General features: G+C 35.9%; 1 protein-coding gene across 6 annotated transcripts in view; it reads right to left on the reverse strand.

Annotated features, from left to right (window-relative positions):
* Window positions 1-26,991, reverse strand: part of Atg4c (autophagy related 4C cysteine peptidase) — a 69,647-nt gene that overhangs the window by 20,909 nt on the left and 21,747 nt on the right. For all 6 annotated transcript variants that reach the window (XM_070008948.1, XM_070008945.1, XM_070008949.1 and 3 more), the window contains 7 exons: window positions 26,096-26,179; window positions 23,414-23,647; window positions 21,439-21,769; window positions 17,713-17,783; window positions 11,287-11,423; window positions 5,357-5,435; window positions 4,625-4,701 (listed from right to left, as the gene is read on the reverse strand). In XM_070008948.1, coding sequence (XP_069865049.1) covers window positions 4,625-4,701; window positions 5,357-5,435; window positions 11,287-11,423; window positions 17,713-17,783; window positions 21,439-21,769; window positions 23,414-23,647; window positions 26,096-26,179 — 1,013 coding nt within the window. The remainder of the gene's footprint in view (window positions 1-4,624; window positions 4,702-5,356; window positions 5,436-11,286; window positions 11,424-17,712; window positions 17,784-21,438; window positions 21,770-23,413; window positions 23,648-26,095; window positions 26,180-26,991) is intronic.

A 26,991-nucleotide genomic window follows, 5' to 3' on the forward strand; every position in this document is an offset into this window, starting at 1 on the left:
TTTTTTAATGTTTACCAACCTACTAATAAGGATATCAAGACCTTTTAAGGCAATCTGTATACCTTCACTAAATGTCCTGTATTAATAGGTTAACTTTAAGAATAGCAATTAACTAATAGAACTAGTACATACCTGTGCATTTTTCAATTTAACACTTCTATTGTGCTTTACTCTAAATTCCTGCTTATTCTCAACAAGGCACAGGATGAGACAGCTAAAATCTTGCCCTCTTTCTCATGAATCCTCCCTGTAAGTTCATTTCTCTCAAGTGGTCACAGTGCCAGATATAAATGGGCTGGGCAGGCTGCCCTAGTGTCTCTACTCTTGTTAATGAGATTTGGTCTAGAAAATACAGTGTGGGAAAAGGGCTAAATATAAAGCTAATCATTGCCATCTTTTTGTTCTTCACCACAGTAGTTTGGAACTGTGTTTAAAAGATATTTTATAATGTGAACACTTGAACATCTCATCTTATCCTTAAAAATCATTCATGCCACCAAGTGTTTTTCTGTAAGAATTTTTTAAAGTTTCATAAAAATTAAAGGTTAAGCCAAGCACTGGTGGCTCATGCCTGTAATCCTAAACTACTCAGAAGGCTGAGATCTGAGTATCACAGTTTGAAGCCAAGGAGGAAAGTCCATGAGATTCCTATCTCCAAATAACCACCAGAAAGCCGGAAGTGGAATTATGACTCAAGTAGTGTAGTGTGCTAGCTCGAGTATAAGAAGCTCAGGGACAGTGCCTAGGCCCTGAGTTCAAGCCCCATGACTAGAAAAAAAAAAAAAACACCACCTAAGGCACTTTAACTTGAAAGTAGTATTAAAATTAAAGTAGTATTCAAATGTGTATTTGTTATGTTTATGATAAATGAACATAACAATCAAAATATGGTAGGATACAACCTAAACAGAAACTCCAAGGTCCTAGTTAACACAAAGATTGTCATACTGGAATTCTACTGATAGTTTCACCTACATTTTTGTGAAGAAGTTAAAAACAGATCTGGTAGAAATGTACTCATTAGCAGACTTATGTAACTGTAACCCCTCTGTACATCATCTTTACAATAAATAATAGGTTAAAAAAACAGATGTAGAAAGGCACAGAAAAGTAAGTAAACATGTTAGTTACAACATATCTTATTACATCTTATTACATTAGGCATATGAGAAATTTCTATGAGAAATTATTCTATACACAAGTTATATAAATACAGCCATCAGCCAAACTCATTCCAATTCATCAACAAGAATTGCTTCTTTAGTTTTTATTACTTAGGGATAAGAAAGAGAGCCAAACAGTTTGTACAAAGTTCAATAATATATTCTAATCATCTAAGAGAGTGTCCTGTAGTGTACTAAAGCACTAATTAAAGTTTTCATATAGGAACCACTAAGTAGAATAGGCTTCTATTCACTGCAGTGCCTCCATCATCACTGTATTGCCTCAATCATCATATATAACAACACCTGTTATTTACAATTAGATTGCTATCTACAAAAAAGTTTCATAAATTAATCACAAAAAACACAAATATAAATTACTAATCACTAAAAGCTGTAATTGCTATTGGAGGTTTACTGCATAAGTACTAGAATTCTTAGGCATTTTATATCACTTAAATTAAAACTACATTGTATTGTTCACTCAAAATTCTGAAGTCAAGCCAATATTAATTTATTATTCAGAATCATTTGTTTTTTTTAAAAAAAATGACTATATTTTGCCAAGTAGCATTATACAAATATACTCACTTTGTGATAATTTCTTGAGCTTTAAAAGTATGATTCCTTTTTAATTTTTAAAATTCTAGCTTTTTTAAATAAAAATAAAAAGTGACTTTAAGCCAAGTGCTGGTGGCTCATGCCTGTAATTCTAGTTACTCAGGAGGCTGAAATCTGAGGATCATGGTTCAAAGCAAGCCCAGGCAGAAAAGTCCATGAACCTATTAAGTCCATAAACTATCCCAAAAAAGCTGGAAATAGAGCTCTGGCTCTAAGTATTAGGATGGTAGCCTTGAGCACAAAAGCTCAGGGACAATGCCTAGGCTCTAAATTCAAGGCCCAGGACTGGCACCTCCTCCATCCCCCCAAAAAGCAGCTCTATTTAATATACACATTGGGAAATGTGTGAACATTTGGCTTCTGTGACAATGGCATACATTTCAAAAAAAAAGGCTAAAAACAATAATATTTGCTAACTCAATAGCACATACTAAAATATTTCATAAAATAATCCAAAAAGCATTAATTTACATATGATGTTACATGGAAGAAAGAAAATAAACAGAGGACTTTAAAGAGCTTATGATAATGCCTTGCATCTAAAAAAGGCTCCAGCAAATGATTGTTAAAAATAAGAACTGAGTTGGTCTGATTTGGTTTCAAAATGTTCAAAGTTCAAATCTAGAGATATTAGAACTCAATCCTGTAAGAATAACAGCAAAGAATATAATCTATTTAAACTCTTTTTCAAATTTAAATATTTTAATATTCAACTTAAGAATTCATAATCCTATTAGATTTAGGCGTTCATAAAGTTTCAAGACTACAGCAATTATTTACATGGAATTGGATAATCTAAGATTTAAATTTCTATCTATTGACAAAAAAAGTATTGATCAAAAAAAGTAGTATATGAGTAAATGATATAGGAGGGTAGTTTTAGAATACACATATAATTTACTATAACACAGTAATAGAGTAATTTAAAATCCCCTCTCTTGGAACATTATGAACTTTAGATATGACAAAAAGCAAAGAGTAAAATTTTATTCTTGTACAAAGACAACTTACAGTTAATGTATTAATAGGAAAATAGGCTGAAACAAGTAATCTAAATCCTTTGAAGAAAATAAAAGACTTTCAAGAAAAAACATCCAAATGAATCAAGATATTTGGGCTGGGAAGGTGGTACAGTGGTTGCCTAGCATGCATGAAGCCTGGGGATAGATTCCTCAGCACACATAAACAGAAAGAGCTGAAAGTGGTGCTGTAGCTCAAGTGGTAGAGTGCTAGCCTTGAGCAAAAGAAGCTCAGGGACAATGCCTAGACCCTGAGTTCAAGCCCCAGGACTGCCCCCCCCAAAAAAAGATATTTTATAGAATTTCAAAACTATAACATCTACTTTATAATGCTATACAATCTACTTTAAAAATACTACATAATAACTTCTTCTGTGCATTTACATTACTAGATTTCAACAATTTTTACTTTACAAAATAAAATATTTAAGTCTATTCTTCCTTTCGATTTCTCTTATCACCTCCCCACTTCAAGCTTTCATTGCCTTACTTCTGGAGGGTTACAACAGACTCCCAATAATGAACTGCCCTTTCTAATCCTGAATGCATAGACTTAATCAGGATATTCACTTACTTGTGGTCTTTGCAGAACCTCTCAAAATATCAGATGGGTGGTCTCTCTATATACCATAAATACTAATAGTCTTCTAATTTGCCTATTTTAAGTAATATTAAATACCATCAACTGTTTTCCATGTGAATTTCAAGTATCTACTGTTTATAAGGAATCATTTTGGCCCAGATAAACTGGAAATGTAACTTAGACATAAGAACTGGTGCCACAAAACCACTGTGCAGCAGGAAGGAAATTACACTGTGGTTCACAAAGCTCAATTCTGTGGCACCTCCCACCTGTGTCAGCCAACTAGCAAATATTATTAAGGTTTATATTCAAGATGTATGAAGGAAGGAAAAGATATTTATTTTTTAGTTGAGGTAAAAATTTAAAAGGATTCTAGGATGTCTCATAATAATCTTTCTAAAGCAAATTATAATCTTTCTAAAGCAAATTTTAATCTTGCAGTTTATTTTCATAATCTAGTCATTAAATACCGTTAAGCATTAATGTTAGCTAGAAAGCTATTATTAAAACAAAGCATTTAATCATCTTTCCAACTAGTCAAGCCCTTGAGCATTAGTGATTCATGCCATTCAAGTGACTGAAATTATTTTATTCAATAAAATTACTTTAGTCTGCAAAAGTATCAGCTCAGGTAAAGAAAGAACCAAAACCATGTTATAATTACATCTCCATAATAAACTCTCAAAATTTTTCTTAATTAAAATATTATAGGTCACAAAAATTACCCACACAAGGAGAAAGAAGAGGCTAATAAATAATGAAGAAAATAAATTAAACTATTGAAAACTTAATGAGAGGCTAAGATTTTTTTCAAGGCTTAGATTTAATTACTATACTTAAAGCAAAACAACTTTGTAGATAATCTTATTTTGTTGGTCTACCTTCTCTTTCATTTCTCCTTTCTTTTTCTCTTTTAAAATTATATCTAAACTAAGTTCTACAGTACTGTTTAGCTATCTTTCTACAAATTTATTCAGAGGCTTGATCATTTATTTTAGTAGGGCAACAGTGTAAGTTGGAGACAGAGATAAATGAACAAGAAAGTATATCACAAATTAAAATTCAGCAACAAAGTACTTAACCTTTGACCACTGTGTTGACGATGGTTTTATAAATCAGTAAAATATTGATTATTAACTCGTCGTAATACTATACAAGCACAACTACCCAACACATCTCTAAATAATTAGCTTGCTTTATACAGTAAGAAAACAATACTAGCTTTTCATAAGTAGTACCTCAAGAGGGAAATCCTTTATGCTGACATCTACAAAAGATTGGCAGTAATGAGGATCCATGTAAATCAAACTGTCATCTACAAGGACAAAACAGAAGACAAGTAATTCAAAAAACACCTTATTATTACACTGCTTACAATCCAATTTCTATGTAGAACAGCTGAAAAAAAATTCTAGGAGTAACAGCTTGGCAGACTGATATTCATTGACAGAAGCATAGGTTTGCACAGGATAGATTAACTTTTGCATAATCAAATATGCTTGTATAAGCAGAATTTTTATAAAGTGATGAGTCTGTCATTTAATTTGGGGAGATAAAATTACTTTCACAAACACACAATTATATTCTACAGTTTGCATATGAAAAATGTATTGCACGTCTTTATTCTGGCAGGAAAAACATATTGCTTGTCATTTTATCATCAACTAACAGCACCAAAACTAGTAAAAAGTAAATATGTAAATAGCAACTGCCAGAATGTGGCAGCAGTGAATTCTGAAGTTTAGTGAGAACAATAAATTATGCCTTGTTTATGTAATAACAGAAATTAAACATACATTTTTAGAATCCAATTATCTTGTGGGCCAAATGACAAATGAGTGGCTATGGTAGGACTGATGAATGTATAAGGTACTCATTTTGCTCTGTTAATCATCCTGCTTCCCAGATGATCTCATATTAACTTTCTGACTTTAAAAAAAAAAGATGAAGAAATATACTAAATTACTAACCTTGAAATCCAGCAAAGTAGTATGACTGTTTTGGTTTACCACCAATAATACCCACACAGTATTCAAGGCTTAGAACACCCTGCCCAAAAGAAATTAATATAGATTTAGACTGAGACCAATAATAATTACTTAAAATAACAAATCTGTAGTACTAGTAGTTTCCAAATTTTTCACCAATTAGTTATTATTTATTATATTTGCCCCATATTCTACAGTCCTCTTCTAGACAACCTTCTTTTTCCTCTAAATTACTCAGGATTAATTTGGCTAATCCTGACCAGCACATCTTTCTACATTGAACTATTTTGTAGTCAAGCACAGGAGGCTGAGATGTGATGATCATGGTTCAAAGCCACCCTGGGCAGAAAAGTCCATAGAAAAGTCCATGAAACTCTTATCTCTAAGCACCAAAAATGCAGAAAGTAGAGCTGTGGCTCAAGTGGTAGGGCACTAGTACTTAGCAGAAAAGGTCAGGGACAGCATCCAGGCCTTGACTTCAAGCCCCAGGAACCACACACACACACACACACACACACACACACACACACACACACACACACACACACACACACACACACACACACACACACACACACACACACACACACACACACACACACACACACACACACACACACACACACACACACACACACACACCTTTGTGTCAAGGAGAAAATAAACAGCACACATTAACTTCAAGCCCCAGGAACAGCGCGCGCGCGCACACACACACACACACACACACACACCTATTTTGTGTCAATAAAATAAACAGCACATATTAACTTCAAGCCCCAGGAACAGCACACACACACACACACAACTATTTTGTGTCAAGGAGAAAATAAACAGCACACATTAAAGTACTAAGATTCATGCCAAAGCCAAAACAGTGGCATTTTGGTTAGTTAGTGCAGCCTGTCACCAATCTATATCTTAATCAGATTCTTTCTGTATCGGTATGTATGTGATGTGTGCTGGAGCTCTAAGTCAGGCACTGGGCACTGTCCTTGAGCTTTTTTGCTCAAGGTAAGTCCTCTATCACTTGAGCCACAGTTGCATTTTTTGGTCGCTAACTGAAGATAAGAGTCTCACAGACTTTCCTGCCCAGGCTGTCTTTGAACAATGATCCTCAAATCTCAGATTTTGGGGGGGAGGGGTGCGGACAAGCAAAAGAGGTTATATGTACATATGACCATATAACCTGATGCTAAGCAAAATGAACCCCAAGATAGGGACACAAGTGGTTTTATCTTTGTTGCTGTTCTTTTTAATGTACTTATAATGTGCTATGTGATTTTTTTTTGTTGTTTCTTTGTATGTTCCTCCCCCATGGTACAACCCGTTATCACTGTATTTGATTCCAGTGTCCTGCATCTTGTATATACATTTTTCTGATTTGGGGAGGGGAAGGGAAATAAAAAAAAAATACTGAAATAACGATACAGGATGACCCCTTGTAACAATGAGATATACAAGACAAGTATATTGTAAACGAACTTTACAACTTTGAGGGAAAGGGGAGGGAGGAGTTGGGGAGGTGGGGAGGAAGGGGATGGTAGGAGAAAAATAAAGGAGGGTGTAACAATAAAAAAAAAAAAAAAGAAATGTACTCACTACCTTACATATGTAACTGTAACCCCTCTGTACATCACCTTAACAATAAAATTAAATTTTAAAAAATGAGTCTCATGGACTTTGTTGCCCAGGCTGGCTAATTAAAAAATCAAGAATATTTCAATAAATCAGCATACAGGCTGGAAAGGTAGCTCAGTGGTACAGTGCTTGCCTCACATGCATGAGGCAATTCTTCAGCACCACATAAACAGAAAAGGCGGGAAATGGCTCTGTGGCTCAAGTGGTAGAGTTCTAGCCTTGAACTGAAGAGCTGAGGGACAGCACCCAGGCCCACATTCAAGCCCCACGACCAGCAAAATCAATCAATCAATCAATCAGCTTTATACTACTAAATATTCTAAACACAGTTGAGCCAAATAATCTAACTTTTAGAAAATATGCTTAGTAGTCAATTAAAAACTTCAGAAGAATCAATTAATGTCTTATCAATAGTTCTTGCATTAATTTTCACATTATAAAATACTACTAATGATAAAAACTCCAAAAGCATTAAATGGTTATAAAGTTCCCTTCTCTTAAATGAGAGGATGTACTACAATCTATGGACTACAAAATGAAGAACACACATAGTTCCTGACATAAAAAGGTTCAACTCAAAATTTTTCCATTACAATGGTAAAAAAGCTGTTATATATTCATTTGAAACCATATTTTTGACTTTTGGTAGGTTAGAAGCATTAATCACATTCTCAACTTAGAATATTTTCAAATTACAATGGCTTATTGGAATATTACCACATTATAATTTAATTTAAATAGCTTTAATAGCCATAAAATATTCTATTTTGTAAACAGAATATTCATCCCTTAAGTCCTTCATTATACATATTTAATTGAGTTATTTGAATATTTTGTCCCCTCCAAAATTCATATCCTAGACCTTAATCCCCAATGCAAGTGCTGAAAGACAAAAATGTTTAAAGGTGTTTTAATCATAATGGTTAATATCCTCATGAATGGATTGATGTGACTGTAAGAAGGACTAGAAGGAGTATTCATTCTGTCCTGCTCTTCTGCTAAATGAAAACACAGCAAGAAAGGCCCTATTAAAGGCTAGTGCCTTGATTCCAAACTCTCCAGCCTTTCAAGATCTACAAGAGAATAAATTCCTGCTCTGTATAAACCACCCAGTCTCAGGTATTCTGCTGTCTATTTATTTACTTAGGTAGTATTATGATTTGGACTCAGGACCATGTGCTTGCTAGGCATGTGCTCTACTAAACCCTTAGGTATTCTGTTACAGCAGTACAAAACAGATCAAATTACCCTTTAAAGAATGATGTTGGGGGCTGGGAAGGTGGCTCAGTGGTAGAGCCCTTGCTTTGCATGCCTGAGGCCCTGGGTTCGATTCCTCAGCACCACATAAGCAAAAAGAAAAAAAGCTGGAAGTGGCGCTGTGGTTCAAGTGGTATAGCGCTAGCCTTGAGCTGAAGAGCTGAGGGACAGCGCCCAGGCCCAGAGTTCAGGCCCCATGGCCAGACCCAAAAAAAAAAAAAAAAAAAGAATTACGTTGTACATATTTAGCCTTGTAAAAATATCAGAATTTTTTTTAAAAGGAGAGCTGCAACTGAAAAAGAGTGAAACAAAATAGCCATATTAGATTAAAATCATAACTAACTTGAACTAGCTAAAAATTATTAAAGATAAAATTTCACAAAAAACACAAGTATTTAACAGTAATAGAATATTTGGCATTAAAGATTCTATTGCTTTCCTCTTAAATAAAAATCCTTACAATGGAGGCAATCTGATCAGATGTTTGTGCCCAGGGACCTGTGAGGAAGTGAAAGCTCTAAGCCTATCAAAGCTGAAAAAAGAAAGAAAAAAATTATAGCAAGAATCATCACTGAGTCTTCTCTAAAAAAAGAACCAGTTCCAAGTAATGGAAGAAAGCATCTGTTCCTGACATCTATATTTTGTTTTCACCAGACTAGAGCAGATTTAGCAATGACCACTTAAAAGATTAGGAGCCAAAATGCCATTACATATAAAAGCCATGTCTCTGGAAACAAGAATCACTTTTCTGTTCCTAAGAGAGCTTCTTCACAGTTATCTAAGGGTGAAAATTTATTGAGCTGCACCCATAAAGCAATAAATAAGACTACAGTAATCAGTCAAAAAGGGAAGTCTTAATTTGTCTTGCTGAAGTAGAAGAATATATTGGATATTCTTCATTCCAGGTCTTTACAAAAATAAGAATAAATATATAAACCTCTCATTGTAAGGGGTGATAAAACACACACCAAATTTCTTTCTCCTCATAGAATGTGGAAGGATGCCAGGGTGGTACCATCTCTGAAATACTGTGGAATTACCTTGAGTAATGAGTATGAAAGATCAAACTGAACAGTGAATTTTAGACTATTAATGCACATTGGTTTGGCAGGAAAATATACAACTGCTGACCATACCAAAAAAAAAAAAAGGAGCAGAAAGGAAGAGAGGAAGAAGAGACAGTACAGAAAAGGAAGAAGAGATGCTTACTTTTTTTTTTTTTTGGTCCGGTTGTGGGGCCTGAACTCTGGGCCTGGACGCTGTCCCTCAGCTCTTCAGCTCAAGGCTAGCGCTCTACCACTTGAGCCACAGCACCACTTCCGGCTTTTTTCTTTTTGCTTATGTGGTGCTAAGGAATCGAACCCAGGGCCTCAGGCATGCAAGGCAAGCGCTCTACCACTGAGCCACCTTCCCAGCCCCGATGCTTATTTTTTTAAAGACTACTTTGTTTTTAGACCTTTTTACTCAAAATGAATATTTCTTCTTTTCTCTTCCTTTCCTATTATTTGAAATTGTATTAGCATACATTAATTTTACAAGAGTTTCATTGCTGTTTTCTTACATACATATATTTGGATCAAATTCATCCCTTGTTAATCTTTATCTCCTATTTCCTCTTTATTTTACAGCTTTTACTGGGTTTCATTGAGTTATTTTCATATATACATATACATACATATAATGTATTTCAATTATGCTCACGTCCATCAATACGTGAATTTCTCTTTGCTTTGGCTCTTGACCAGCTCCTCTGGCCAAGCATAGCACTTACCATGTAAACTATGTTACTCAACTATTTCAGATATTTTTACCTGATAATTGAAATTCTAAAATGTCTTAAAAGTCACTGTTCTCTCATTTTAGTAGATCACTGTATGAACCAAATTAGTAAACACTGAGGAAAAATCTTCAAAAACTTGAGAAACAATCAATGATTCTGCTATCAGTTTGTTATCTGAGCCTGAGAGTATCACTTAACCTATTTTTTTTCTATTTTATTAAAAATAAAATAAAATCCTAGTGGTCCAGACCTGTAATCCTAGCTACTCAGGAGGTTGGGATATGAGGATAGTGGTTCAAAGGCCGTCTGGGCAGGAAAGTCCATAAGACTCTTATTTCCAATTAGCCACCAAAAAGCTAGACGTGGAAGAAAAAGATAGGGCACAGATTCCAGGCCCTGAGTTCAAGCCTCAAGACCAGAATACCCACAACACAGACACAGACACAAACACACACACACACACACACACAGAGGCAGTGAGGGAGGGAAGGAGGGCGGACAGGACAGGATGAAGGAGAAGGGCAAGAGGGAAGGAGGGAGGGAGGGAAAGAAGGAGGGTAGAAGGAAAGAAAAAAGAAAATAATACCTAAGCCAGGTATAGTGACTCACACCTATTATCCTAACTACTTGAGTCAGAAATTGAGAAGATCACAATTTAAGACCAGCCTCGACAAAAAGACCCCATCTCACCAATAAAAAGCTACATGTGGTAGCACACAAGTCTCATCCCAGCTAAACACGAAGGATAAATAGAAAGATCATGGTCCAAGCTAGCCTGGACATAAAAGCAAAACTCTATTTGAAAAACAACTAAAGCAAAAGGGTCAGGGACATGGCTCAAGTGATACTGTGTCTGCTGAGCAAACATAGGTTTTAAGTTCAAACCCCTATACTGAAAAAGAAAAAAAAAAGGAACAAACTAAAATAAATATTTTTGAAAATCAGAAAAGGGTAACAGAATTATAGCCATATTATATATTTTGAATATTGTTGTATCTGTGTCTCACTGATTAGCTACAAAGATTCAGAGGCTTTTCATTGTTTCAGAGAACACTACACATAGACACATACACACCAACTTAATCTTCCAGTAGTGATTAAAATCTCTAATGTCAAACTTCCCAATGAATACCTAAAGTCATGAAAACATTACAAATCTTCTTTTCATATTAGCCAGTACTGTATTAAAAAAAAAAAAAAGAAAGAAAGAAAGAAAGAAAGCACTTTCTTATACCTTCATGAACTCCAGGTAGTCTGTGTTGGTTCTTTCTCCACCAAGTCTTACAGGAACTAAAATAATAACAGCTTTGTCATCAGCATTACCAGAAGTCATTGAAGCACTCTGTTTATCAATTACATCACAACTGTAAACTGAGAAAACAATAATGAATATAGATCAGTATTATAAAAAGTGATTTTCACCTTTGTTTTTATCCCAATTCTACTCCCTAACACTGGCAGCCAGTCATCTTATCTCTGGCATCAATATCAAACTAAAAATACTGCCTCATTTACTTATTCACATCATACTATACATAAAAATACCTGCCTCATTTATATATTCACATCAGTGGAGGTTCAGTGGAGGTTCAGCAGTAAGAAAAACAGAAAAAAAAAAAAAAAACCTATTCTAATTGAGCATATGCTCTAGTAAGGGAAAACAGACAATGAAAAGTAAAATGTAGGTGGGGGCCAGTGGCTCATACCTATAATCCTAGCTACTGTGGAGGCTGAAATCTAAGGACTGCAGCTTGAAGCCAATCCCTGGCAGAAAAGTCCCTGTGAGACACTTTTTTTTTTTTAGGGGGTGGGGAGGTGGGAGTTGGTCGTGGGCCTTTAACTCTGTGCCTGGGCTCTGTTGCTGAGCTCTTCAGTTCAAGGCTAGCACTCTACCACTTGAGCCACAACACCACTTCCAGTTTCCTGGTAGTTTGGCTTTGAACGGTGATCCTCAGATCTCAGCCTCCTGAATAGGTAGGATTACAAGCATGAGCCACCATCTCCAATTAACCACCCAAAACCAGAAGTGGCACTGTGGCTCAAGTGGTAGGAGAGTGCTGGCCTTGAGCACAAAGAGGCTCAGGGACAGTACCCAGGCCCTGAGTTCAAACCCCAGGAATGGCAAGTCTCTCTAGTTATCCAGAAAGGGATAATGACAGTTTGAACAAAAACAGAAACTGAAAATAGGGAAGGGTCAATGAATGGCCATGTGGAGAAAGGAATTTTATATATACTGAAGATAAAATTAGGTCTGCGATACCTGCAATCCTAGCTACTCAGAAGTCTGAGATCTGAGGATCATGGTTCAAAGCTGCCCATCACAGAAAAAGCTGAAAGTGGTGCTGCAGAGTGCCAGCCTTGAGCAAAAGGAGCTTAGGGACAGCTCCCAGGCCCAGAGTTCAAGGTCAAGAAACAGAAAAAAAAAATAGTACTTGCTATTAAGTACTAACATGTTAGAGGAAAAAAAAATAGTATCAGATGACTTGAAAGACTTTTTTTTGCGGTGTGTATGGCAGTTACTAGGATTTTAATTCAGAGCCTTCAGCTTGCTAAATGGGGGCTGTATTTACAATATTTTGATATAAACAGATTCTAAGAGTGTCATTAACAAAGATTTAGATGAATGGGGGAGGGGACTGAGAATCCCCTTTTAGAGACCATCAGTTTTAGACACCTGTTAGGCACGAAAATAGAGGGGTTGAGTAGGCAGATAAAAAAACTGGAGTTTGAGAAAGGAACAAGGATGGACCTATAAACTTGGAAGCTGCCAGCATACAGATGGTACTGTAAAATCACGATACTGTTTGAATTCAAATCAACGTAGACAGAAAAAAGACAGGAAATCCTGAACCCAAAAGCTGAACGAACACTAAAGCATGTTTCTAGATCAGGAAATGAGTTTAAAAAAACAATAAAGAAGGACATAAAGGAATAGACAAGGAAGTAAAAGGAAAGTCTGAAGAGCAGTGTTCTGGATATCAAATAAACAAAAAGTTATAAGTGGGGACTGGGAAGGTGGCTCAGTGGTAGAGCGCGTGCCTTGCATGCATGAGGCCCTGGGTTCAATTCCTCAACACCACATAAGCAGAAAAAAAAGCCGGAAGTGGCCCTGTGGCTCAAATGGTAGAGCGCTAGCCTTGAGCTGAAGAACTGAGGGACAGCGCCCAGGCCCAGAGTTCAGGCCCTTGACAAAAAAGTTATAAGGGGAAGGAAGAAGTCATCAATTGTGACAAATGCTTATAACAGATAATGTAATGTGAAAGTTAAAAAGTGACCGCCAGGCTTGGCAAGATGAAATTATTGGTATGAGCAATTTAGTACAGTTGTGGAGATATGCCTAAGTGGAATAATTTAAGAGAAAATAAGGAGGTTTGGTAGAAACAAATATAGACTAAAACTTTTTTTCAAAATAATGTTATCTGAAACTTACACTCTTTCTCAGTATAACCAAACTCTGTTCTTCCTCAAAGTGACTGACAAAAATCTGCAACTTTTCTTCCAGTTCCTTCCAAATTTAGAATAAGGTATCAAATTCTTCTGTTTACTAGTTTCTCTGTCTCTCAGCATTTATCTAATCCAAAGCTACAAAAAAGCCACAACAGTTCGGCCTGATCAAATGTCTCTTAGTCTTCACCTTCATTCAATACACATGTGTTGATAGGCTGCTATTCATTTAGGTACTTGTTTTATGTGATTAAGCTCAATTATTGTTGTATTTTTCCTCCACCTCCATTAATCCCAGCAATGATTTTCTTTTTCTTTTTTTGGTCTGTCATGGGGCCTTAACTCTGGGCCTGGGCACTATACCTCAGCTTTCCAGCTCAAGGAAAGTGCTCTACCACTTGAGCCACGGTGTCACGTCCAGATTTTTCTGCTTATGGGTGCAGAGGAATGGAACCCAGGGCCTCATGCATGCAAGGCAAGCACTCTACCACTGAGCCACCTTCCCTGCCCCCAGTAATGATTTTCAACCAAATGATTCTGATATCTTTCCTCTACTTCTGCTACCACACACACACACACACACACACACACACACACACACACACACACACACACACACACACACACACACACACACACACACACACACACACACACACACACACACACACACACACACACACACACACACACACACACACACACACACACGTCATGGAAAGCAGAGGGGAAAAACAGACTAATTCTACCTGATGTGAGTTGGGAAAGACATAATTTTTGACTGTGGTCTTAAAGAAAAAGTAAGTTAACAAGAGGCATTCTGATAAGAGGTATTCCAAATATAGACAACATATAAAAAGATATGGGGAAATATGAGAAAAATGGGAATATGGGAAAAAAAGAAATAGCAAGAAGATTTATAGTACTTCAGACCATTGGGTATGGAAGACAGTGTTAAAAGATGAATGAAGCTAGAACTGTAGTTTGGGACAAATTGCACAGGACTTCTTTACCTTGTATGTTAAAATAATAATAAAGGCTTAAAGTTAATAGAAAAATCACAAGTTTTTAGCATATATGATTACTGTCTTTTTAGATAGATGCAAAAAGGGAGGCAGATAGGAAAATAAAGTTAAGGTCTACAGTACAGAAAAGACAGGACCTAAATTAATGAAAACAGAGAATAGACTTCGGAAACACTTTAAAAGTATAATTGATTAGACATTAATGATGATAAAAAAACAGTCAAAAATGATAGGTTCTACCCTGAGTATACATGTGGACATGATACTACTAGTCAAGAGAAAACAGAAATTAAAGGTAAGATTAAATTAGTGTAAGAGGAAGTTGACAACTTAGTTTTGTTTTGTTTTGTTTTGTTTTGTTTTGGGGGGGGTTGCCAGCTATGGGGGCTGAACTCTGGGCCTGGGCGCTGTCCCTCAGCTCTTCAGCTCAAGGCTAGTGCCCTACCACTTGAACCACAGCACTACTTCTGGCTTTTTTCTGCTTATGTGGTGCTGAGGACTCGAACCCAGGGCCTCATGCATGCAAGGCAAGTACTCTACCACTGAGCCAACTTCCCGGCTCCGACAACTTAGTTTTACACACACTGAATTTAAAGGGTTTGTATGTAAAACTAAGTGAAGAGTAACAGAAAAACATGAGTTATCTCATACCAATGCAAGCAAGACCAGAGATGCAATCCAAGTCCTAGTGTATAGTGCATGGTGTTAAGTAATGAAATTCATATGTAATTACAAAAGAAGAGAATACACAACAGAAAGAAAAAAATACATAGAAAATTAAGCCTTTAAAAACATTAATGAGGGCATAAAATACTGATAGACTCTAGCTTCAAGTAATTCCAAATCCCAGAGTCTAATAAAACTCCAATAATATAAATACTCTACTTAGCACTCTTAAATATGAATGCTAATAATTTTAAGAATAACTTCAAATTAAATAAACCACTTTGTACTCCTTGTTTAATTAAGCAATTATATGTAATAATTAAGACCAAAACTGACTGATATCAATAAAGCACAAAAAATTATTTAATAATTAGTTGTTTCAGCACATCCACAGCCTTAATTAAAAGTCTTAACATAGCAAATTTTACTTGTAAGGCCTATTAGCTAAAAAACAAACATACTTACATACTCATCTGAAAATTTACAACTTTAATTTTCATATGGCTATAATTATGATTGTCAGTCTTTCTTTAACAGGATATTAATAAAGTGCCACACAAAAATGAATTTCATAATCATTCTTTCTACACTACAACTACTAGTTGGTTACAATGGTAGATACATTCTTATTAAATGTAATTTAAATACAATGAACTTTTGCAAAACATTAATTTCTTTTTCCTCTTAAGAAGTTTTCTGTAAAAAATAAACTTAAGAGCATACGGTGACTTACTTTGCTTTCTTAGGAAATTAAGTTCTCTATTTCAACCAAAAATAACACAAAACTCTGGACAAGGTATGTGGTTATTGAATTGTTTGCTGAAGCACTGGTGAGAAACACATACAATTCTAAAACTCAACATCTACCAATGAGATAGGACCATGCCACCATGAGTGACACCCATGATGTCCAAGAATACATCCATGCTAAATTTTCCTGTCTATTTCTTCTTCCTTCTTCATCCTTCCTCCTTCCTCCATCTACCCCATCCTCCTTATCAGATCAATCTAGCCTTGAACTCACAATCCCCCGCCTCATCCAAATGAGAGAAGGGATAAAAAGAGATAAAAGCTCACTAACACCTATAATCCCAGCACTTGGGAGGTTAAAGCAGAAGGATTACAAATCCTAGGCCAGCTTGGTCTACACAGTGAGACTCAGTCTTCCTTTTATTATTATTATTACTTTTTTTTAAGACCCTGTCTGAAGAGGATAAAAAAAGGAGTGGGGGAAAGACTTTAAATGCTGGAATTTCCTTGAAGAAGTGGCTTTTAATATTCTATTTAATAATTCATTGGATATATTCAATAAAAACATTGAAACAAGACATGGTGACTCTTGGACATGGTAATTCAGAACATTACAGGTCAGGATGTGGTAAAGACACTTGTACATCCATATTCCTTGCTGCACTATTCATGACAGCCAAGAGATGGAAATAACCTATATGCCCTACAACAGATTAGTGATCAAGAAAATGTGGTGTATATATATGATGGAATTTTATTCATCCATTAGAAAGAAAAATATTATGTCATTTGCAGAAAAATGGATAGACCAAGAAAAAATTATTCTAAGTGAAATAAGTCATGCTCAGAGAGACAACCGGCATTATTTCTCTCATATGTTGAGGCAAGATCTAAAACGCAAACAAACAATAACATATAGGGTTATATGCATACAGACACAAATTAACAAAAATTATACATAGGGGAGGAATCCAAAGGTGTAAATTCTTTGAATAACTAACAAATACCACTTAACAAAATGAATACCAGGAAGCTGAAACATGTTCTGGTGAGAGGGAGAGCAACAAGAAGGTACACAAATGAGAGGAAGGAAGCACAAAAAAATGCAGTTATTAATTCAACACACACTATGTAAAAACTGAACTATATAATTTGAGAGTAGGGTTGGAATGGGGAAATATGGGGAAAATGATGGAAAGAGTGACATTGATCAAGATATATTCATAGCCTGACTTCTGGAATTGAAACCCTTTTGTAAAACTATCTAATAAAAATAAACTAAAACTTTTTTTCGAAAAATTAGGCATGGTGGCACATGCCTGTAATCCTCCCACTTAAGGTGCAGCATTTGAGGCTAGCCTGGACTATGCAGCATGATCCTATCTAAACAAACAAATAAACCTATTTAGTGCCTATCATGTATAGGAATAATGCTATGCAGGAACAAAAAAGTTGGTGACTCACACTTGCTATTCTAGCTACTGAGGAGGCTGAGATCTGAGGATCACATTCAAAGCCAGTCTAGGTAAGAAAGTCCTTGAGACTCTCATCCCCAATTAACCACCAGAAAACTGAAAGTGACACTGTGGTTCAAAGTGGTAAAATACTAGCCTTGAGCAAAAAAGCTGACCTGATCCTGAGTTCAAGCCCTATGACTGACAAAATGTATATACCATGGTCTCTCACTTTATAATAATTTATAATTATTTATAATAAAATTATATATGATCAAATAAATTATACAGATAAAAATTTGAATTAGATACATTCTTTACCTGTACAGTCTTGTGCAACATAAATAGTTATTCCTTGTAAATCAGGGTGTTTTGCTTCTTCAACTGCTTTTCTAAGAAAAAAAATAAACATTATATGTTGGTAACTAAAGATTTAGTTTTAAGAGGGGGAAAGGGTATCGTTTATCTGGCTGTCCTATTTAACTTATGTATCTGCTGTCAAAAATCTATCCAAATGATATCAGAAATCATGTTTGTTCTTTTGTTTTGCTTTGCTTTTTGCAGTACTGAGAATTAAACTCAGGGTCTCCCACTTTCTAGGCAAACACTGTACCACTTGAGCTTTGTCCCAGTCCTTTTGCTTTTAGTTTGTTTTTCAAATAATGTCTCATGCTGATTTTGCCTGTGCTACCCTAGTAGCACATTACTTCTGCCTGAGCTTCCCAAGTGGCTAAGATTACAAAGTACACTACCATGTATAGCCCTTAAAATCAAGTTAAATTTTCAAAGGTGAATATTACAGTAACTGTCTGGAAGAACACAATGTAAGTTATAAAATATGCTTTCAAAAGTTTCAGGGCTGGGAATGAATCTCTGGGTTCAATTCTTCACTACCACATAAACAGAAAAATCTGGAAGTGGTGCTGTGGCTCAAGTGGTAGAAGCTCAGGGACAGTGCCCAGGCTCTGGGTTCAAGCCCCAGGACTGGCAAAAAAAAAAAAAAAAAGTTTTGAGTGTGAAGCTGTACCATCTACCCTCCCAAAAGAATTTCCCATAACCATTTTCCTGACTATGGTGAATGCTTTTCAACAGTGGTATTTCAATATGCTTTAAGATTTGCTTCTCATTAACCTACATCACTGGCTATTGTACTTATCCAATAGAAAAAATTAAAATGTTTTCTTTTCTTCCAACAACAGCCTGATGATTTTTACTTCATTCAAAAAAACTCTGAATGGGGCTGGGAAGGTAGCTCAGCGGTAGAGTACTTGCCTTGCAAGCATGAGGCCCTGGGTTCGATTCCTCAGCACCACATAAACAGAAAAAGCCGGAAGTGGCACTGTGGCTCCAGTGGTAGAACGCTAGCCTTGAGCTGAAGAGCTGAGGGACAGCGCTCAGACCGAGTACAGGCCCCATGACGAGCAAAAGAAAAAAACTCTGAAGCCAGCACTGGTGGCTCACACCAGTAATCCTAGCTACTTAGGAGGCTGAAATCTGAGGATCACTGTTCAAAGTCAGCCAAGGCAGAACTGTCCCCATGAGATACTCATCTCCAATTAACCACTCAAAAACCACAAATGGAGCTGTGGCTCAAAGTGGTAGAACACTAGCCTTGAGCAAAAAAGCTCAGGGGCAGCACCCACCCCTGAGTTTAAGCACCACAACTGACAAAAATAAAAACAAAAACAAAAACAAAACCCTCTATTATGTATGTTTCTATGTATTCAGATAGGAGAGGGATGGGCAACTGTAGCCCATAGGCCAAATACAACCTGTGGCCTGTTTTTGTATATCTGAAAGCTAAGAATGGCTCTGAATAGTTTTAAAGAATTAAAGAATTACTTCATCTGTAATGGCCTACATATTACCCAGTGTGTTTTCTTTTTTTTGTTGTTGGTTGTAGGGCTTAACTATGGGCCTGGGCACTATTCTTGCGCTCTTCAGCTCAAGGCAAACACTCTCAAGCCTTAGCGCCACTTCTGGTTTTCTAATGGTTTATTGGAAATAAGAGCTCACAAACTTTCCTGCCTGTGTTGACTTCAAATCATGATCCTCAGATCTCAGCCTCCTGAGTAGCTAGGATTACAGGTGTGAGCCACCGGCACCCAGTTACCCAGTGTGTTTTCTTATAGGTTTACAGGCACAGTCTAGCTATCACAAATGAGGGAAACCATGAAACCTTTGTTTCTATGGAGAGCTCAAATAGTATAATTTTTTATAAAAGACTAGGTCAAAGTCCCACAAAATAAGTACAAGGAATAGGTACTTGCAAGAAGGGAGGCATGGGAAGACGGGTAATTAAATGAAGGGGAAAGAGGGAAAATACAGTCAAGAATTCATTGTCCATACCACAAACTAAGAAAAATAAGGGAAAGGATTGGTCAAAGTGGGGTGGAGGGTGAAAACGCTGAAGGGATGACACAGATTAAGATACACTGTATACATAAACTGCTTTGTTAAATGGCAAAAAAAAAAAAAAATCAGTATAAATCCTAAAATTTAAGAAAAGTGATGGAAGGGATGGGCTGGGAAGGGGAGGTGGAAATGTCAAAAGGATGACATTGATCAAGATGCACTGTATTCACAAATTGCTTTGTTGAATGACAATTCCTTTGTACAACTACTTAAAGATAATAAAAATATTCACACAAAAAAGAATTAAAGGATTAAGAAGAAAAAAAACTAGCAACAGAAAACTTGTGAGAATTCTAAAGCCTAAAATATTTACTCTGTAACACTTTACAAAAAAAAATTACTGAGCCCTGAAACATCTTGAAAAATACAAACTATGCTTTTATAAATGCCATACTAAATGGAAATTGATATCATTGTTAACATCAGGTAAATACTTTTTAGATGTAAACATCTGATCTATTAAACAACCTTATCAATAAGCAAAAAGGCTTTATAGTAATTTCAAATTTATATGATTATAATGGAATAAACTGATAATATACCATATTTAGATCAGATACTAATGATATGTGATCGTATTAGGTCACATAACAAATAATTTTAAAACTTAACCAAATAAATGGCACTTAAAGTTTAAATACAATGAAATTTGACTTTCAAGTTTTTTCTCATAATTCTGAATGTCAAAAATCCTTTACTTTTATTCTGATATAATTATAATATTAATATTTCCATATATTTACAACTCACAAGAATGATGTATACAACGAAATGTTGAAAACATCAATTTTTAACTCTTGACATTTCTTTACGCTATCAGTACATTACAAGTTACATTGTCAAAAAAAAATAAAGTTACAACATTGTACATGCCCCAAGTTCAAAAGAGTTTTTAGAACATTTCAATATGATAGTCAAATGAACATCCAGCTAGAAATCAACCTTGGCTATCTGTACCTATAAGGAAAGAAGAAAACTGCCAGTGAGTAAGCGAAACTCCAATCACAATGTCTTATTCTTTCCTAGTAGCAAATCTTTAAAAGTTGCATAGAAGCCAGGTGCCTGCTGATGATACTGTAATCCTAGCTACTCAGTAGGTTGAGATCTGAGGAAAGTGATTCAAAGCCAGTCAGGGCAAGACTCTTATCTCCAATTAACACCCACACACCCACACACAAAAGACAGTAGTCTGGGAATGTGGCTTAGTGGTAGAGCGCTTGCCAAGCATGCATGCACCCCCGCATTCAATTCCTCAGTACCACATAAACAGAAAAAGCTGGAAGAGGTGCTGTGGCTCAAGTGGTAGAGTGCTAGCCTTGAGCAAAAGAAGCTCGGAGGCAGTGCCTAGGCCCTAAATTCAAGCCTCAGGACTTGGGGCGGGGGAGGGGGAGGAAAAGAGGGAAAGAGTGAGAGAATGAGAGACGGAAAGAGAGAGAGAAGTTTGCACAAAATTTGCAAAAATTTGTATTTCAAGGGGTGATACTGTCCAAAAAGAAATGTACTCTACCTGATTTATGTAAGTGCAATCCCTCTGTACAGCACCTTGATAACAATTAAAATATTTTTTTAAATAGTATTTCTCTAAGCTTAAAGAACTCAGTCACAAGATGAAAGATTTTAAAACAATTTTACCTTAAAATGTGAGCAACCACAGCTGGTCCATACCAATCTCCAGCTTTTTTCCCAGATTTCTTTCCATATTCCACTAGTTGATGTAAGCCAAAAAGAGCCAACGGGGAATCACCAAACCAGGAAATGATTTTCCTATGGTAAATTTCATTTTGAATTTCATGATCATCAGAATATTTCTTAACTTTTTCCTTCAGAGAAATCGTTGGAGTTTTGAGTTCTCTTTCTCCTGAAAGCGATGCTTCAAAAGATGTAGTAAATTTTTTCACAGTGTGGGAAGTCCATGATTCAGAGTCTGAATTTTCAATATTCAGTGCATCAGGCCAAGTCCAAGCTATAGCAATCCCAAAGCAAGGTATTCAGACAGGTTAAATAGACAGACTTGAACGGTGAAACTAAAACAAATAGGTAGCATTATTGGTTCATACCTATAATCCTAGCCACCCAGGAACTGAGATTTGAGGATTGTGGCTCAAAGCCAGCCTGGGCAGGGAAGTCCAATAAATTACCAAAAATCTGGAAGTGGACCTGTGGCTTAAGTGGTAGAGCCTTGAGTAAAAAGTTCAGGAACAGTGGCCAGGCCCCAACAAAAATAAAGTCAGATGGGTTACTAAATCAAAACTGAAAGTCTAGATACAGAAAGTACATAGACACAGCTGCTAATAGACAGTGAAAATAGCTGCCAATGGGTGTAAGGTTTCTCTGGGGCAATTCTCAAGATGTTCTAAAATCTGGTAATATCTAATATTATTTAGTAATTATCTAAAATTTTATAATATTTAGTAATAACCAGAGACAACAGCCTAAAATGGTAAAATAAAATCCTCCTACAAATAAACATATCTCAAAACATTGACTTGCTGGATGCTGGTAACTTATGCCTGGCTCATGCCTATAATCCTAACTACACAAAAGGCTGAGATCTGAAGATCATGGTTCAAAGCCAGCTCAGGCAGGAAAGTCTGCAAGAACTGTGGCTCAAGCAGTAGAACACTAGACTTGAGCATAAAGCTCAGGGACAGCGCCCAAGCCCTGAGTTCAAGCCCTAAGACAGACAGACAGACAGACAGACAAACAGACACACACACACACACACACACACACACACACGCACACGCACACACACAAATTGATTAATGGAAACAGATACTGTGATATTTTCCTGTACTCTTAGCATTCAGGAGTCTGAGACAAGAGGGTCACAACTTTGTAGCCTGGGCTACCTAGCTAGCTCCAGGCGAACCTTGACACCAGATCTTGTCTAAACAGGAAAAGAAAAAAAAAAAAGAAAAGAAAAAACTAAGAGAAAAATGTTACATTAGAAAAAATAAAGACTTAGGCAAGTTAATTACCAATGGTGTTTTTGATGGTTTAAAAGACTAATAAGCATGATGACCTTATTAAGAATATGCCAAATAAACTTCACATAATTGATTATAGTCTTATTTTCTAAGGCAAACATTGCAAACAAAAGGAACAAAATAAAACTATTAAGATTTTTAAAGAATACTAATATTCTCTCCAAAGCCACAGATATTGACTTGTCTAGGAGTTAATAAACCAGAGATACTTCAACAAGTTCAACCAAAATGGAAAAAATAACAAAACTTAAAAATCCAAACTACCCTAATCCATGGTAGTAACAAGAATAACAGCTAGGTTGCAAGAGGTGACACTGATCAAGATATATTCATAAACAGCTTTGTTAAATGCCAACTCCTCTGTACAACTACTTGAAGATAATAACTTTTAAAGATTTAAAAATAAAATAACAGCTATAGTTAACCTATGGTTTTGAAAGGAAAATCATAAATGTTTACATAAAAGACATTTATGGCCCAATTCAATAAAAATGTAATATGCTAAGTTAGTTACTGCTAAATCAAAGAATAAAGAAATTAACTTCAAGGAGTTTTATGCAATATGCAAACTAGTTCAAATTAAAAACTAATGATAATACAAAAAACATTTAATTTACCTCTACCAAGAAAGTGTAGTATGAGTCCTTGAGCCAAGAGCATTTGGCCAGTTCTTAGTGTACAGCCCCAACCACAATCTGTTGTCAAGGCTGAGCCCTCTATTTGAGGAAATTCTTCCCTGTAGGTCAGCCATATTCTAGAAATGAAATCTTTACGAAATTCTTCTACATTTCCCGCAATTACATGATCTTCTATTGCACATCCTGATCTTGCAAGTAATGTTTTATTTTCATCTACAAAATAAAAATATAAATTATGTAGTCTAAGTACAAAAAATGTCAATAATACTAATACACTCCCATTATTGTCTTACATTATGGATTACATCACAATCTTCCTAATCCATTTTTTGCTTTGTTTTTGTTTGTTTGGAGCTTGAAATCAGGGTCTGGTGCTGTCCTTTAGCTTTTCTGCTCAAGGCTGGCACTCTTATACTGAGCCACAGCTCCAATCTGGCATTTTGCTGGTTAACTGGACTTTCTTGCTTAGTCTGGCTTTGAACTTCAATCTTCAATTCTCAGCTTCCTGAATAACCACGATTGCAGGAGTAAACCACCATCACTGGAAAGGTAAGTTTTATTCTATCTAATCAGGTTTTTACAAAAATCAAATGGGAATGAATCTCCATATGTGTTTTATACTGGAGCCAGCCTGGTCAGAAAAGTCCATCAGATTCCATCTCCAAAATAACCAGCAAAAAGCTGGGCTTAAGGCAAGGCTCAAGTGGTAGAGTACCAATGGAGCAAGTAAGCCAAGCAATCAAGCAAGTTGAAAACCTAGTTCTGGCAAAGAAAAATGAAAAAAGACACAATATGAACTAGAGAATGCCTCAAATGGTAGAGCATTCTCCAGCAAGCATGTAGCACTGAGTTCAATCCCCAGTACCAAAAAACAAAAAACAACAAAAGAAGAAAATGGGATATGATAATGGGTACAGATGGCAGTATACAGAACAAGGTCCAGAAGTGTACAGAGTACAGGAGCTTATGTCCCACGGAGACACGGAGTTGAGTTGCAGATGGATGTGTTCACCAGCCCAGAAGTTCACCAAACCTTGTACTTTTGAGATTTTTATAAAAGCTTCAAATGCAGGCAAATCAGTTAGCCAGTTAGCGTAATTTCCAGTTCCTCTCCTCTCCTGCAGAGGATTGAAATTAGGACTGAAAGTTCCAAGCTTCTAAATTATGGCTTAGACTTTCTAGTGACCAGCTACCTTCCAGAAACACAAGTATTAACACATGAGTCCAAAAAAAAAATATTCTAATCATCCAAAGGAATTTAGGGCCAAACTCTACAACAGAAGATACTCCCACATGCTCTATTATTAAGGACATTACAGGAGTGTTAGGAGTTCTGTAGCTAGAATAGTGGTGGCAGAAGCCTGCATATTTCTTAAGAATATATTGTGTTATTATTTTCATGTGTTCCTTCTAGGCATAATCAGTGTGCCAGCCAGAATGTTCTGAAAAAATAATTACTAAATAACCTTAGGTAACAATAACTATTATAGCCAGATGCCAGTGGGTCATACCTATAATCCTAGCTATGCAGGAGGCTAAGTTTAAGGATCATGGTTCAAAGCCAATCCAGGTAGAAAAATCTGTGTGAATTATCTCCAATTAACCAGCAAAAAGCCAAGAATAGAGTTGTGACTTAAGTGATAAGAGTGTCAGCCTTGAGCAAAAAAAGCTGAGGGGATAGTACCCAGGTCCTGAGTTCAAGCCCCAGGACTGGGACACACACACACACACACATACACACACACACACACACACACACACACACACACACACACACACACACACACACACGCACGCGCACGCGCACGCACGCATGCGCACACAATGTAATGTCAAGAACCAAAAAGTTCTAATGATAATGTTGTACAAATTCCTTCTATAATAAATTTCATTAGAATGCTTATTTATACCAGATATATTACTATATACCTATGAAATAGGCTATCATTAATACTTGAGAAGATCAAAAGTAACAACTAAACAGCAAAAACAAAGAGTCAAATTCAAACCCAGATATCTGACCTCAAAGCTTATATGAACTCTTAAGCATTCTGCTTTGGCTGTTCTCTGCCTATGAAAACATGTTTACATAGGATGGGCTAACTCTACATAGATTCAAAATCCTTCTCTATAGTTTGATCCTTTTCAGAATTATCTCCCAATCAGAACTAAAGTAGACATACATATGCCCTCTAATATTGCTATTGCTTCCATCTTGCCACTCTATGCATACTTTTTTACATATCAACTTCCTACTCAACCTTCAAGATTGTGGAAGAACTCAATGAGTCGAGACATGTAAACCACATAGACTACTCCTGGCTATCATTACTACTAAATAAATATTGGCTGCTATTATTACAAGTCATTTACAAGGTTTTAGAAAACTACTGATAAATGGTATTTCATAGTAAGTCAACCAAAATGAATGCCTTGATAATAACATATGTTCATATACATTCATTTTCTTTACAAACGCAAGCTCATGCATTTTACATGCACACACACACTTTCACACAAACATATAAAACCGAACAAAGATGTACAGTGAAAAGAATACCAGTGTTAAAGATATATCATTGTTTAAATTTCAGATTTAAATGATTTTTAAGATTTTTAGATTTAAAAGAATTATAAATGTTTTACAAATTTATCACTTACCCTCATATTTAAAATGATAACATTTACCAAGTAATAATACAGGGGAATTTCTACTAAAATACGTCTTTGTTTTTAACACCCAACCTAAACAAAAACAAAAAAGATTATTAAAATTATTAAAAGATTTAAAAGTACACTTCTAAAAATACTTTTATTTAATTCCAAGCCATTAATTATCACTTATAAATGTATAAGTAGTTGTACAGAGGGATTTTAATTCAACTTGTCAATTTATGATACTAAACGTGCATTTTTAAAAGAATGGCAAAATATCTAAGCAAAGGGCTGGGAAAGTATCTCAGTGGTACAGTGCTTGCCTCATATTCATGAGGCCCTGGGTTCAATTCCTCAGCACCACATAAACAGAAAAAGCCAGAAGTAGCTCTGTAGCTCAAGTAGTAGAGCACTAGCCTTGAGCTGACAAGCTGAGGGACAGCACCCAGGCCCAGAATTCAAGCCCCACACCTGACACACACACACACAAAAAAAAAAAAAAAAAATCTGAACAAAGAACTAAAAAGAATGATTTATGCTACAACTTTTGAATAGTCTTTTAGGCCACATTTCATTCAAACATAAGAAAGAAAAAAAATAAAGGAAAAAAAAGTTTTTAATTCTAATTTACTTTGACAAGTCACAATATTCTGATAGCACAAAACTGAAAGGTTAAAAACTTTACTCCGGGACATGGTGCTATGGCTCAAGTGGTAGAGTGCTCACCTTGAGCTGAAGAGCGCAGGGATAGGGCCCAGGCCCAGAGTTCAAGCCCATGACCAACCAAAAAAAATTTTTAAAGACAATACAGTAAAAAACAAAACAAAACAAAACAAAACACTTTACTCCTGTTTCCCTAATGCTAACTTCTTTTCATCTAAGCAATAGCTATTATCAATTTC

This window comes from Dipodomys merriami, unplaced genomic scaffold (genome assembly GCF_024711535.1).
Source record: "Dipodomys merriami isolate MVZ:Mamm:240054 unplaced genomic scaffold, mDipMer1.0.p SCAF_71, whole genome shotgun sequence".
Classification (NCBI taxonomy): Eukaryota; Metazoa; Chordata; class Mammalia; order Rodentia; family Heteromyidae; genus Dipodomys; species Dipodomys merriami.